General features: G+C 47.1%; 1 protein-coding gene across 1 annotated transcript in view; it reads left to right on the forward strand.

The window, feature by feature from the left end:
* The window catches only part of PIGU (phosphatidylinositol glycan anchor biosynthesis, class U), a 37,256-nt gene that overhangs the window by 19,566 nt on the left and 3,136 nt on the right, over positions 1-14,554 (forward strand). The window contains exons 6-13 of the mRNA XM_009999858.1: positions 29-39; positions 447-581; positions 3,074-3,174; positions 5,124-5,221; positions 9,540-9,694; positions 10,171-10,314; positions 11,082-11,206; positions 13,045-13,187. Coding sequence (XP_009998160.1) covers positions 29-39; positions 447-581; positions 3,074-3,174; positions 5,124-5,221; positions 9,540-9,694; positions 10,171-10,314; positions 11,082-11,206; positions 13,045-13,187 — 912 coding nt within the window. The remainder of the gene's footprint in view (positions 1-28; positions 40-446; positions 582-3,073; positions 3,175-5,123; positions 5,222-9,539; positions 9,695-10,170; positions 10,315-11,081; positions 11,207-13,044; positions 13,188-14,554) is intronic.

Consider the following 14,554-nt stretch of genomic DNA (forward strand, 5'->3'; position numbering starts at 1 on the left):
AATTCAGATTTCTCTTTGGTCTCCACAGGAGGATAGAAGGCATCATAGAACAAGATGGAATAAAGAATGATTTTTGGGTCCCTCGGAGGGGTGTGGCACAGAGGTGTCCATCTTCACAGTAACCAAAAACACAGACCTTCTGTGACTAGGTTTCTCAGGGCCTTGGTTGTTGCAGAGGGACTGATAAAGTCAGCTTTCCCTTGGAGATCCAGACAGGCTTTAGGAAGCTTGAAAGTATTAAACTCTAATTGGGTGAACTGACTGTCAACCATGTCAAGAGCTAGACTCAGGTAATTAGGGAGGTTCAAATAAGCAGAGATGATCTGTTTTCTCCTGATTTCCACTTCAGTTGTTAAGTATTTCTGTTTGTGCAATACCTCACATAACATGAGTTTTGGCTCAGAAACCCTGAGTAATAAAAAATAACGACTTTCCTGATCTGACAGTCTCTGCTTGTTCTCCCTCATTCAGTTTAAAAAGCAAAAGCTCCTGATAGAACTGGATAAATATGCACCAGATGTGGCTGAACTCATCCGGACACCCATGGAGATGCACTACATCCCTCTAAAGGTAGCACTGTGGTAAGTGTTACTCCCTCAGCTCCCTCTAGGTGCTACTTGGCTGCTTTGGGACTTCAGCATGTGTTGAAGATTGTTTTTTTTCTTCAGAACTTCTCATTTTCCTATTACACATAAAAATCCCCCCAGCCCTGAATACTCTGAAAGTGAAAATCAGATGCTTTTCCAAATGTGAGTTGCCAACAAGGGAATTCACTCAGGCCATGTAAAACAGACTCAATAGGACAAGGTCATTAATTTGGTAGCAAGAATGTTGTGTCTGCACAGATCACCATTTCTTTTGCCTGGATGCTAATGTCCTCAAAACTCCTTTTATGCCTCCAAATGTCTCAGGTGTCTTTTCAGAAAAGTTAGGTAGAAGTTTTCAGCAGTTGAACAAAATGTCTGCTGGATATCACAGCTTGACTATCCCAGAACTGCTTCTAATAATTCAAAGATATCTTCAGGTGGTCCTAGAATCACAGCATGGTTTGGGTTGGAAGGGACCTTAAAGATCATCTAGCTCCAACCCCCCTGCATGGGCAGGGACACCTCCCACCAGCCCAGGCTGCTCCAAGCCCCATCCAACCTGCCCTTCAACACTGCCAGGGATGGGGCAGCCACAGCTTCCCTGGGCAGCCTGGGCCAGGCTCTCACCATCCTCACAGCAAAGAATTTCCTCCTCATGTCTCACCTAAATCTTCAAGTCATCTTAGTACTGTCATATCTCAGTGTTCCTCTGTGTACTAAACATCTTTTTATTTCAGAAGGTTTCAGCTAAAATTAATAATATACAAGCAAGTTACTAACATAAATTAATTATTTTTATTGGGATTTTGATGTGAATCCATTATAATCTGAATTATTCTTTGACAGAGAAACTTTTCATTAGGAAAGTTGTTATGTTTTCTTCCTTTTTTATTAATTTTGTCAAATAGTAAATTCCCCAGGGTGAGAAAGGTAGAATCTGTCAATTAAAGACTGGTTTGTGTTTGCCATTGTTGCACATTACCACAGCAAGGCTGGCAGGAACCTGTCCTGCTGCAGGTTCTCTCTCTGGAAACACAAAGACAAAGCCAGGCTGGGACTTGGGGAAGTAGGGAAAACAATTATATCAAAAGATAATTAGGAAATTATCAGCCCCATCTACTCACTGTGATGATTGATTTCATTGTTAGCAATGCTGATCTTCCTTATTGTATTGGTAATCCCTCAAAACAGTTTTATGTGCTTTTGAGGTTATTGTAATTCTCCTTTCCCAAAGGAGCTGGTGTCCTGGGCATTCTGGAAGGAGAAGGTGTTCAAAGCTTGATGTCTTTCCATAATTGCCATTAAAATATGCCAGATTTTCATAGCTGTGACAGGTGTTGTGCTCAGATCATGTTGTGGTGACACATAAATGGTGGCTTTGCCATAGAAGGAGTGTGCAGGTGCAACTGGGTGGGGGGAGACTCTGCCAGTGTCTCAGGATTTATTTCCATCTTGCTGTCTAGTTATCCATGGGACGACAATGTGCCCTTGTGGCCAAGAAGGCCAATGGTATCTTGGGGTACATTAGGAGAAGTGTCTCCAGCAGGTCAAGGGAGGTTCTCCTGCCCCTCTACTGGGCCCTGGTGAGACCTCACTTAGAGTGTTGTGTCCAGTTCTGGGTTCCCCAGTTTAAGAGGGACAGGGATCTACTGGAGAGTCCAAAGGAGGCCACAAGGATGATGAAGGGACTGGAACACCTGCCTGATGAGGAAAGGCTGAGAGACCTGGGGCTGTTCAGTCTGGAGAGGAGAAGACTGAGCGGGGATCTAATGAATGTCTATCAATACATGAGGGCATCCAGAAGGCAGGGACAAGCTCTTGTCACTTGTGCCCTGGGACAGGACGAGGGGCAATGGATTCAAACTGAAGCAGAGGAAGTTCCACCTCAACGTGAGGAAGAACTTCTTTGCTGTGAGGGTGACAGAGCCCTGGGACAGGCTGCCCAGAGAGGCTGTGGAGTCTCCTCCTCTGGAGACTTTCCAGACCTGTCTGGATGCCTTTCTGAGTGACCTGCCCTAGTTTTGGTCCTGCTCTAGCAGGGGGGTTGGACTTGATGATCTTCAGAGGTCCCTCCCAACCCCTGACATTCTGTGATCTTCTTATTTGTATTACTTTCTCAGAGTCAGTAGATATGAGTAGCAGAAAGAGTTTACTTTGGACCAAACATTCCTAGATCTGACTGAATAAATGCACAACGTTTCTGCAAAGCAAACAACACGTTTGGTAGTTTTTTTCTAGGATACAACTTGCATTTTAGACATTTCCCAACTATCTCCTCCAGTGTGCTCCATGTGATCACTTTTCCAAGGTTACAACCCAAGGATCTGTTTTTTTCTCCAGACTGAAGCAGCTGTTGAGCTGAATGAACTTGATGACGAGAACATCCCATCAATGTGCAGAAACTGAAATGGCAAATTGTGCCTGTTTTTCTTTTGAATGTCTTGAATGTTTCCTCTGAATGTAACTGAAGCTTTGCTCTTTTGCAGCTACCTGTTAAACCCCTACACTGTGATGTCTTGTGTGGCAAAGTCCACCTGTGCCATCAACAACACTGTCACTGCATTCTTCATTTTAGCTACAATAAAAGGTAACACAAGGAACTGAAAATGGTTCAGTATGTCTTTCTGGAAAGATTAGAAACTTCTCAGAAATTAAGTCAAGGTGGAACTTCATAAATATGATTGCTAGAAAGATCTCAGTGTAACTCATCAGAAGCAGAGACTAGAGGAAGGTCAAAGTTCTGCCTGAAATCACTAGAGATCAGGAGGTGTTATAGTCAAGTTAAAACATGTTTCATCTCAGTGTACCTAGAAGTTTAATTTCTTAAAACTGACTTCCTGGATGGCTCTGAATAGTTTTCTGTGTATGAAGAAAGTGTGTGTCTGTGTGTAGGAGGCCATAAAGCTCTGCTGCTCTTCTGTACATGAATATGCATTTAAAGGGTTGTGTGCTATTTATTTTCAAAGGGTATGTTTGAACTTCTATTCAAAAGCAGTTGCCTGCAGCTATTGCTTGGCTTTCACTCACAGTTGCAACCTTGGTTTGAAATTAGCTAATTGAGCTAATTAAAAGCAGAAATAGTAACCAAAGACCCATACTGGCACAGCTGACTAGATGATGACAGAATAGCTGTTCCATTAATTTTATGCATAATACCAGGTTTTATTTTATGGCTCCCCAGTTCTAAAGCCTTTTAGTGTGTGTGATTTGTCATGTAAGTTTGAAGAGTTCTCTACTTTATAAGAGGCAAGGTCAGTCTGATCTCTTGTCTCCAAACATTGTGAAGAAAGCTGGTACAGATTGGTTTTATTGGTGTTTCCAAAAGGAAGTGTTCCTCCAGTTGTTGAATAATTGAGGCAGGAGGGGGGTTGATTTAAAATCATTTGCAAAAGCAAATAAGTGGGGTCCATTTAGTTAAGCTGATTCTGTTTCACTGATGCTCTAAGACATTCAGCCGTAGACAAAGCTTCAGGGGCTGCCCTCATGTCTCCTCCCTGCCTGGGAGGGTGGAGCCTCTGGGTTTGAAAAGGGGCAAAGAGGATCTCGGGTTTTGACAGTGATTTCTGGACACCAGTTTGTTAGTTCTGTGCAGAATGGAACACTCAATGGAAGGGGACAGGGAGGTTCCTGTCTAGGAAGGTGTAGCTGAAGGGTGGAGAAGGCTCATCACCAAGTAACCCTGTCATTTCCCTTTCCAAAGGGAGAAGCAGAGAAAAGCTTAGCAAGTGTTTGGTGGCAGTGGGCTGACAATAAGTCCCATGCACAGGCAGGAGTCCTGCTGTCTAAGTTGTATTTTTACAGATTATTTCCATCAGGTGACATAAGACTGAAAGCTGTAACCAGGCTGCTGCACTGGGGACTTGTGTTTTTATTGATTAGTCTGGGACCTTCTGGACTTGATTTCTGGTGTTGGCAGTTGGACAATGAGTTCTCAGCATTTAGCTTGACCCGAGGCAGCTCAAATAAAGCTTTCTCAAGAAAGGCATTTGTATTTTTAAGACCACTTTGAAAAGTTGGGCTAATCCTTTCTGTACCTCAATTTTGGTATCTGAAGTCAGGCTCATGCTGCTTCATTCCTTCAGCTGCAGAGTTGCCCTTGCTCTGTCACAGAGCTTTGCTGAAGACTCTGAAGGAATGCTCTGTCACAGAGCTTTGCTGAAGACTCTGATACAGTCTGGTGATGAGGTTATCCAGCATGCCCAGTATGAATTAACAGCTGGTGCCTGCAGATACCACTTCAGTGACTGCATTCTCATGCATGAACAGCACTCACCATGGTCTAGGTACAGCCTGAATGATCCTGTTGCTGTGTGTGAATGTCAAGAGCCACGAACCAGCTGGTGGTTCTTTCTTGTGTGAGAATCACTTTGCTGTGAGTCATTCTTGGTTCAAACTGTGGCTAGGAAAGGACACTCTCCTGGACACATTGGCACCTTTAAGTGGTGGTCTGATGTTGGTGATGCATTTCTTTCCTGTCTGTAAGGCTGTTTATATCAAATGTTCCTTACAAATGAATATGAGTGTTTTTCTTTGCAGGTAGTGCCTTCCTCAGTGCTGTGTTCCTGGCCTTAGCAACATACCAGTCACTCTACCCTCTCACACTGTTTGCTCCAGCACTCCTTTACCTGCTACAGGTAGGTGATTTCTAACCCTTGGTTCCTGTCACCCTCCTGTAGCTGTGCAGGGACAGTCCTTAGTGATGGAGAGGGCAGCCAGGCAAGTCCTGAGTTATAGAGAAAGTGACTCACCTCAAGCCATGGGAGGTTTGAAGCCTTAATGGGGGTGCCTGTGCAGAGAGAGAAGAGCAGAAAGTCACCTACAGAACTGACTGTTGTTCAGCTTGGCTGAAATAAGTGTCATGTGAGCAGCAGTGAGGGTTTTAGACCTGGAAAATTTCCTTTGCACTGCCCTGGGTCGCTGAGCTGTGTTTGAATGAGGAGCTGAATGTTTGACTCACTCCCACTCGGAAATGCTGGTCTGGAGTTGAATGGCAAGAGGCATGTGCTTGTGAAAGTGCTGGGTTCCCCTTGTCCTTTCTCCCTCCCCCTGAATTCCAGCAGGGCTGAGCAGGATCAGGCCTAGGTGCACAGTGTCCCAGCAGACAGACACTTTGGCCACAGTTATGCCCTGCAGAGCTACAGGCTGGGGGAAGAGTGGCTGGAGAGCAGCCCAGCAAAGAGGGACCTGGGAGCACTGGTTGACAGCCTGTTGAATATGAGCCAGCAGTGTGCTCAGGTGGCCTGGGAGGCCAGTGGCATCCTGGCTTGTATCAGGAATGGTGTGGCCAGCAGGAGCAGGGATGTGATTCTCCCCTGTGCCCAGCACTGGTGAGGCCTCACCTCCAGTCCTGGTGGCAGTTCTGGGCCCATCACTGCAAGAAGGATCCTGAGGTGCTGCAACAAGGTTGGTGAAGGGACTAGAGGGAAAGTCTGATGAGGAGAGGCTGAGGGAGCTGAGGTTATTTAGCCTGGAGAAGAGTAGACTCAGGAGGGACCTTCTCACTCTCTACAACCACCTCAAGGGAGGTTGTGCTCAGGTGGGGCTGGGCTCTTTTTCCAGGCAACCAGTGACAGGATGAGAGGGCCTGGCCTGAAGCTGCTCCAGGTGAGGTTTGGGTTGGATATCAGGAAGCACTTCCCCATAGAAAGGGTGATCAGACCTTGGGATGGACTGCCCAGGGCAGTGGTGGAGGCACCATCCCTGGAGGTGTTCCAGGAAAGGCTGGAGGTGGCACTTAGTGCCATGGTCTGGAGATGTGGGGGTGTTGGTCATAGGCTGGACTTGGTGATCTTAAAGGTCTTTTCCAGCCTTAGTGATTCTGTGCTCCAGGCAGAACCAGCCCAGCTGGAGGGAACTTCTGTGGGCAAGGAGAAGGCTTAAAGCTGAGACAACTCTTTTTGAGCTTTTGCCTGCCTGCTTCCCCTCCTCTCTCTTAGCTCTCCTGCTGACACTGTAAGCAAGGGATTAATAGAGAGCCCAGATTATAATGCATTTAATGAAACCTGATCATTTGCTCATCTTATTCTGGTGTGGGAGGAAAGCAAGTCTGTGGTGGCTGCCAGAGGATTCTTATCCAAATTCATGCATCACTTAGATATAATTTTTATTCTTTTTGCCATTCTGAAAGTCCTGCTGTGGAGTGTGTTGCCAGTCTTTCTTCTGTCCTGTCTTCCTCATGACTAATCTAAAGAATAGGTTCATTACAGCCTATTCCCTAATCTCTGAGCTTCAGAGCCAGCTCTTCAGCTTATTCAGCTCTGAGCTGACTGAATGTGAGCCAGTAATGTGCCCAGGTGGCCAAGAAGGCCACCACCACCCTGGCTTGCATCAGGAGCAGTGTGACCAGCAGCACCAGGGAGGTGATCCTGCCCCTCTGCTCAGCCTTGGGGAGGCTGCACCTCGAGCACTGGGGGCAGGTTTGGGCATCACAGGATAGGAAGGACATGGAGGTGCTGGAGAGGGGGCAGAGAAAGGCAACCAGGCTGATGAGGGGTCTGGAGAACAGGTCTGATGAGGAGAGGCTGAGCTGGGGCTGTTCAGCCTGGAGAGGGGAGACCTCATTGCTCTCTACAACTGCCTGAGAGGAGGTTGTGGTGAGGTGGGTGTTGGGCTCTTCTCCCTGGTCACCAGCAACAGGACAAGAGGAGGTGGGGTCAAGCTGCACCAGGGGAGGTTCATATTGGATATAAGGAAAAATTTCTTCCCAGAAAGAGTGGTGGCCAAGAAGGCCAACACCATCCTGGCCTGCATCAGGAACAGTGTGACCAGCAAGACCAGGGAGGTGGTCCTGCCCCTCTACTATTTGGCCTTGGTGAGACTGCACCTCGAGCACTGTGTGCAGTCTAAGAAGGACATTGAGTTGCTGGAAAGGGTGCAGAGAAGGGCAACTAAGCTGATCAGGGTCTTGAGAACTGGCCCTATGAGGAGAGGCTGAGGGAGCTGGGGCTGTTCAGCCTGGAGAAGAGGAGGCTGAGGGGAGACCTCATTGCTCTCTACAACTACCTGAAAGGAGGTCATTGGGTCATTGTGAGGTGGGTGTTGGCCTCTTCTCCCTAGTGACTAGCGATAGGACAAGAGGAAATGGGGTCAAGTTGCACCAGAGGAGGTTCAGATTAGATACTAGATAAAATTCCTTCAGAGAAAGAGTGTTGAGGCCTTGGAACAGGCTGCCCAGGGAGGTGGTGGAGGCACCATCCCTGGAGGTGTTCAAAAAAGGTGTGGATGTGGTGTTTCATAAGATGTTTTAGTGGTGGATGGTTGGACCTGATGATCTTGAAGATCTTTTCCAACCTTGATGATTCTGTGATTCAAAAGAGAATTGAAAATAGCTTTGTTTTCTTTCCCTGACTATCTGACATGAATGTCTCGTCTTTTTTCAGAAATGTTACTATGATTACTCTTTGTAAGACAAGAACTCCTGCAATTAGTGTTGCTTGTTCAGTTTGCTAATTTTTATATATATTTATATTTTGGTCTCATTTGTTCTCTTTTAACTGTAGTCAAAGTGAAGTGACAGTAAAGTCCAAGTGTTGTGTTCTCAAGCAACAAGTGCTTTGAGATGTGGGTGCAGCTTTTCCAGGAGACAGTGCTAGTGGATATTCTTTTATCCATACTTGTCCATGAACTTTCCTGCATTCTTTGTGCAGAATTTAATAGCTTTTCTGCAGAACTTTCCAATCTGTCCTTCCTAAAATCCATAGTAAGCTTACTTATATTGTTCCAGCAGGTGGTGTTCAACACACTGTGGCAGAGAAAGTAGCACGTGCTTTACCCAGAGCACACATCAGGTGAAGGGGGCTGTCTGAGTATCTCCTGCCAGTGGAAGCCCTAGTACCAAATGGAAAAGCTCCAGAACTACAGAAGTCTGAGTAATTCCCAAAGGAGTTTTCCCCTGTGTGTATATTTGTCTTTACAAATTCAGCCAGGGACCTCCTGGAGTGAGACACCTGTATGTCATGTTATGTGACAAGGTCTTTGGTTGACATCAGGACACGTGGCAGTGGCAGAGCTGCAGCAGTTGCCTCTGTCTGAGGAGGCAGCCTTTTAGAGGGGCTCCTTTGTCCTTAGGAACCCACTGGATGTCCTTTCAGTGGAGCATGAGTGCCAGTCTGTGTGGTGGGAACCTGCCATCACAGGGTGCTGAGTGGTGGAGCAGGGTTCTCACTTGCCCAGTTGATGTGGGATCCTGCAGCAGAAGGCAGCAGCACTGCAGGGTCTGCTGTGTCCAGTTCTGGAGGCACAACACAATAAGGACATGGAGCTCTAGGAGTGAGTCCCGAGGAGGCCATGGAGATGATGGGAGGGCTGGAGCAGCTCTGCTCTGGAGACAGGCAGGAGAGTTGGGGGGTTCAGCCTGGAGAAGAGAAGGCTCCAGGGAGACCTTAGAGCACCTTCCAGTGCCTGAAGGGGCTCCAGGAAAGCTGGGGAGGGACTTTGGACAAGGGCAAGGGGTGATGGGATGAGGGGTGAATGGTTTCAAACTGGAAGAGGGATTAGATTTAGATTAGACATGAAGAGGAAATTCTTCCCCTGAGTGTAGGAAGACCCTGGCCCAGGCTGCCCAGGGAAGCTGTGGCTGCCCCATCCCTGGCAGTGTTGAAGGGCAGGTTGGATGGGGCTTGGAGCAACCTGGGCTGGTGGGAGGTGTCCCTGCCTGTGGCAGAGGGTTGGGACTAGATTATCTTTAAGGTCCCTTCCAACCCATACCAGTCAGAAGTCAAGCAGAAGTGACCAGCTTGGCTACTGGATTTTCAAGCACAGCTCTGGAAATATGTGTGATGTGTATGAATGACTCAACTGGCCAGAGGGAAGAACACCAAGCAAATTGTGCTTGAGAGCTGCTCCTTCCAATGCCACAGGGCACTGATTTGAAATGATGTTCAGAACACTCAGGCTTTCTGGTGCCTTTCTACCTGCTGAGGACTATCTATCTGCCTTGGTTCTTATTTCCAGCGTCAGTTCATACCAATAAAACTGAAAAGTAAAAGCTTCTGGCTCTACACAATGCAGTATGCAGCCCTGTACCTCTGCAGCCTGGTGGTGATCATCTGCCTCTCCTTCTTCCTCCTCAACTCCTGGGATTTTATTCCGTCTGTTTACGGGTTTATGTAAGTATAAAGTTTTTTACTGGTTTTCTGTCCAGCCCTCCTTATGTTGATTATTGTGCATCACACACAGGTGCCCCACACCCTGTCCTGAGGAGTGTGTGATCTGTGATTTTACTGGCAATGCAAGAAAAGGAGAAGTGTGTGAAGGAGAGCAGGTGTCAGCCAACTTCTGCTGGTTAATAACAGCTCAAAGTAGAGAAGACAGGAGGTGTTTTCCACTGGCTTTATTAGAAACTGATTTGATCATTGAGCTACCGTGGCTGAGAAATTTTTGTCTCTGGAGAAGTGTCTGCCTGGGAATGGTTTAAATCCTGATGGGCACATAGGGAAGGATCAGTTCCTTTTCTGTTCAGATTGTTACCCCTTCAGCTTCCTCTCCATGGATTGAAAGTCTAGATTCACGCAATGATGAATTAATGTAACAGAAGCATAGAAGTGTAAACCAACCATTTTAAAATGTTGCCTTCAAATTTCAGCCTTTCTGTTCCGGATCTGACTCCCAATATTGGCCTTTTCTGGTACTTCTTTGCAGAGATGTTTGAACACTTTAGTCTTTTCTTCGTATGTGTGTTTCAAATCAACGTGTTCTTCTACACCATCCCCTTGGCAATAAAGCTAAAGTAAGTATGTTTCTCTGCTCATTTTTTTTACTCTTAGTTGTGCAGTGGAAGCTTGTAAGGCTGGTAATAGATGTCTGGATCTACAAGCCTGGAAAAGATCTCCCAAAATTTTGAATCTTTATTCCCCTTAGATGGAATGAGTTGGGCTCTGCTGTGTCTGTGCAGGCATCAAAGAGAGTGCAGAAATGGAGGCTGTGGAGGTGCCTGCTCCCTGACAGCAGAAGTCAGTGTAGGCAGAAAGCAAGAACTCTTGGCTGGAACTTCAAATTCTTTTTAGTCAGGAAAAAAAGTGAAATCTTGGGCACATTCCTAGTGCACAGTGCTCCCAGTGTTACTCTTCTTCCTGATACAAACACCCATGAATATGCCTGCTTATCCTGTTGTCTTGGAATGGATCCAGACATCATGACACACCAGAGGGATAACTGTGGGCTTCTCCAAACAACCTTCAGAGTGGAGGTGCTTTTTGGTGAGGAAGAAAGAGCTGGGGAAGAGCAGGTGGGCTGACCAACTGGACAAATGTATTTTGAGCTGAGACACCACGTCCCTGTTGGAGGACAGTGAACAGATGTGCATCCTCTTGACACTGCTCCTCTGCAGAGCAGCTCAGTCTATCCCAGCCAGCACTGGGAAGCTTGTTTGGAGAGAGCAGGGGTACAAGAGGCCTCTGGGCCTGTCTCACAGTACACTTATGCCCTTGTTGGTACTTATTTCCAGTTTCCAGAGACCCTACTGCATCCTCTCCTTCTCTGTGTCTTTTCTCCTAGGGAACACCCCGTGTTCTTCATGTTTGTCCAGATTGCAATCATCTCTATCTTCAAGTCCTACCCAACTGTTGGAGATGTTGCCCTGTACATGGCCTTCCTGCCAGTCTGGAGCCACCTTTACAGATGTAAGTTCTTTGTGGCTGATTGTTCCCTGTCTGGAATGAGAAAGTCTGTCCACTAGTTGTCACCACTAAACCAAACCAGACCCTTGTCTGCTGGCTCCTGTGGCCTCCTTGGGCTGGGCTGGAAGGAGGTTTGATTTTTCTGGTGATAAAGTCTCTGATGTGTCTTTAGGACTTAGGGTTGAAATTGGTCAAGGAGGGAATGTTATTCACTTGTTCCTTTACTTGTTCCTTCCCCTTCTCTCCCAGTTGTTGTGGGGATGAACTTTATTTGGTAAGAACCTTTTACAGTCCTGCACAAGGGATGTGGCTTATTTAAAGTACATCCATCTTTCCAGTGCTTCACTCCCATCTCAGGCTGTGCAATTTGAAAAGTCCTTCAGCAGTTGGTGAGTCCCCCAGCCTCAAAATCCTGCCCCTTGCTGTGGCTTTTTGGTTTGCATCTGCTTTTGTGCTTGAAGTGGAAGTAACTGAAGTGCTTCAAGTCCAGTTTTTCTAAAACACTTCATAAAGAGCCTCTTCATAAAGAGCTCTTGAAATCACCAGAGAGCTTCCTGATGATTTTCAAACTCAGTCTCTAGAACCTGCTGCACTGGGGAGATTTTGCAAACCTGACACTCTTGGAAGTTTTCCTGCTGTTTTTTGCTTAGACCAACTGCTCTGACTACCCCTGCCAGGTTGCCCAGGGCTTTTACTGCAGTCTTCTCCAACCCAGGCCAAGTGTGTCTGTGGACATCTAGCCTGCATGATGTCAGGAGACAGAATCAGGGGTCCAGAGACTTGGAGACCATCTGCTCTAATAGTTTCAGACTAGGGAAAGCTGGGGACTGTGACAGAACAGGGCAGGGAGCCCCCCGGGCTGACCCTGAGAGCATCACAGCTCGGCAGGTGCTGCATGTCTGAGGAAGAAGCCCTGATTCAGCAGAGCTCAGTTGCAGATAAGGGGACTATGGCCAGTGAGAGGGACGTGCCACGTGCTCCCACCCTACAGTGAGCAAATAGAGCTGCTTAAAGAAGTTGTTTAAATAGATAGGTGTGAAGATGTTTGGATGTGACAAGGCTCTTCAAATATCCGGCAGCTCCTTCCGCTGCGGAACAGTCCAGGGCCTTTCAGTCACCCTCAGAGACATCAGCTGAGCCAAGGACAGCAACACAAGTGCTGAACTACGATGCTGCTGCCCAAGGACAGGCATAAATAGTTCACAGAAAAAACATCTCTTCTGGCCTAGCAGTGCCTGGCTCTTTTAGACAACGCTGTGCTTTGTTTTTGTCCACCAGACACATGCAGACTTATGATTCTGGCCACACTTGCACCTCCTGAGTTTGTGTGGTTATAACACATTTGGCCTATATAAGTTTGCTTCTTTGATGGTGCTTTTATTTCCTTTCCACCTCCTGGGAAAGCATCTGTTTTCCTATGGCCCACAACTTCGTTTCTTTCCTTTGTTGTCAGCTAGACAAGGCCAGGGAACGGTGTGCTCTGCTCTCTGAAGCGTGGTGCTGCTGGAAAGACCCTTCTCAAAACTGCTGGTTGCTGTAGGGTAGACACCAAAAACCCAAAGTCCTCCAAGGAAGGGTGTTTGGAAGCTGTACCTGGAAGGAAAGAGCTACAAATGAGGTTTTCACTCTCTAACAAAGGCCGAAGGATTTATTTTCAAGGGAAGTATAGTGGAATTCTTATAAAAGCCAGGAAATTATGAAAGCAAAGTGTGAAAGGTTATTGGAGAGAAGTACATGTGGGCACGTGCCTCTACCCCCTGCACAGCCCTGACTCCCACTGCTGGTGGTGTGTGTGGCTGCTCAGTAGTGCAACATTCTAACAGCTTGGTTTTCTTTTGCAGTTCTCCGGAACATCTTCATCCTGTCCTGTGTGCTCATTGTCTGCTCCCTCCTGTTCCCAGTCCTGTGGCATCTCTGGATTTATGCAGGAAGTGCCAACTCCAACTTTTATTATGCCATCACGTTGACTTTCAACATTGGGCAGGTCAGTAGAGTGAGGCAAATGAGGTTGCACTGTGGATGGGTCACTGCTTCAGGTGTCCTCTCAGCACCTGGGAGTTCTGCAGGATGTGTCTCACTCTTTGCATCCTGTGTAGTCCTGTGCAGCACCTTCCTGCATCCCCTTGATGGAGGTTCCAGCCTGGTCCTTGCAGGTTCCAGCCTTCTGACACACTGATTGGAAAGAGTTCCTGTTGGATTTGAGCTGTAGCTTAACAGTCCAACTGGGCTGCCCTGCAAAGTACATGGTCTGTTCCTTGGCAGCAGAGGAAAGGCACTACAGTTTGGCAGCACTAGGAGCACACAGGAATGGAGAAGGTGTGAGCTAAGAGGGGAAATGGAAAAGACCATGGGTCAGCAATGGTGGGGCAGGACAGCAAGCAATTGTCCCCATGCATGGGGACATGGCACTGATTTTTCTGAGCATTATAGGTCACTGAAATGGAGGGGTGTGGGCACATGCAGGGTTCCAGTTACACCAGGGCTTTCTCTTCCTGCTTCTCTCAAGGCCATTCTAGGTTCCCAACTCTCACCAGCCTTAGGGAAAACAGAGTTTAGCCTCCCTGGAGGGTGGAATTGGATGTAAACGATTGATGCCACTTTTCCTAAGTCCTTCCTCTTCTCTGTGCTGACTTGTGTGTCCCTAAGCCCCAGCACAGTTTCACATGTGGCTGAGCAGAATTTTCATTTCATGTTGAAGTTGCCTAATGTGCCTCAGCCATTTACCTTTGCTTCTCCTGAAACTGGAGGAACAGTTTTGCCAGGGGCTGAAAATCACTTGCTTGGGATCCCCCACCTTTTTGGTAAGTGGAGACCAACTCCCATTGTGCAAAAGCAAAAAGTGGCTCATGCAGTGAGTGGGGTGAGAGGGAGTGTGGAGGTACCACTGAGGAGCACTTAAAGGAACTTGGGAGTGGTTCATTAACTCTCTACAAGTCTCTACAATGAAAGGAATACTAAAAATTCAATTACTGGTGACAGGTATTGATATTCTAAGAGGTTTTTTTTACTGCCTGCTTTGTTAACTACCTGAGAAAGCTGTAGCAAGGCCTCCTGAAGGCCTTGTGCAGACAGAGCAAAGATCTGCTCTCTGGTCATTACCTTGTGAGAAAAGAACCAGTCCACATCCCTGTTAACCTCAGATCTTTCTTTTCCCATCTGCAAAGGAGTTCAGTTCAAAGTAAAATCAACCAAATAAGCACAGCAGGTCAGCAGGCAGCCCTGGTGCTCAGCACAGTGGGCAGAGCAAGCGTGGCTGCTTCACCCTCCCTGGGCACATCTGCCCTTCTCTGTCCATTCTCCTTCACACTTTCTCCTCTGACCTCAGCAATTTGAAGCCATTTCCTCTTTCCC

This window comes from Chaetura pelagica, unplaced genomic scaffold, assembly GCF_000747805.2.
Source record: "Chaetura pelagica isolate M959 unplaced genomic scaffold, ChaPel_1.0 scaffold146, whole genome shotgun sequence".
NCBI lineage: Eukaryota > Metazoa > Chordata > Aves > Apodiformes > Apodidae > Chaetura > Chaetura pelagica.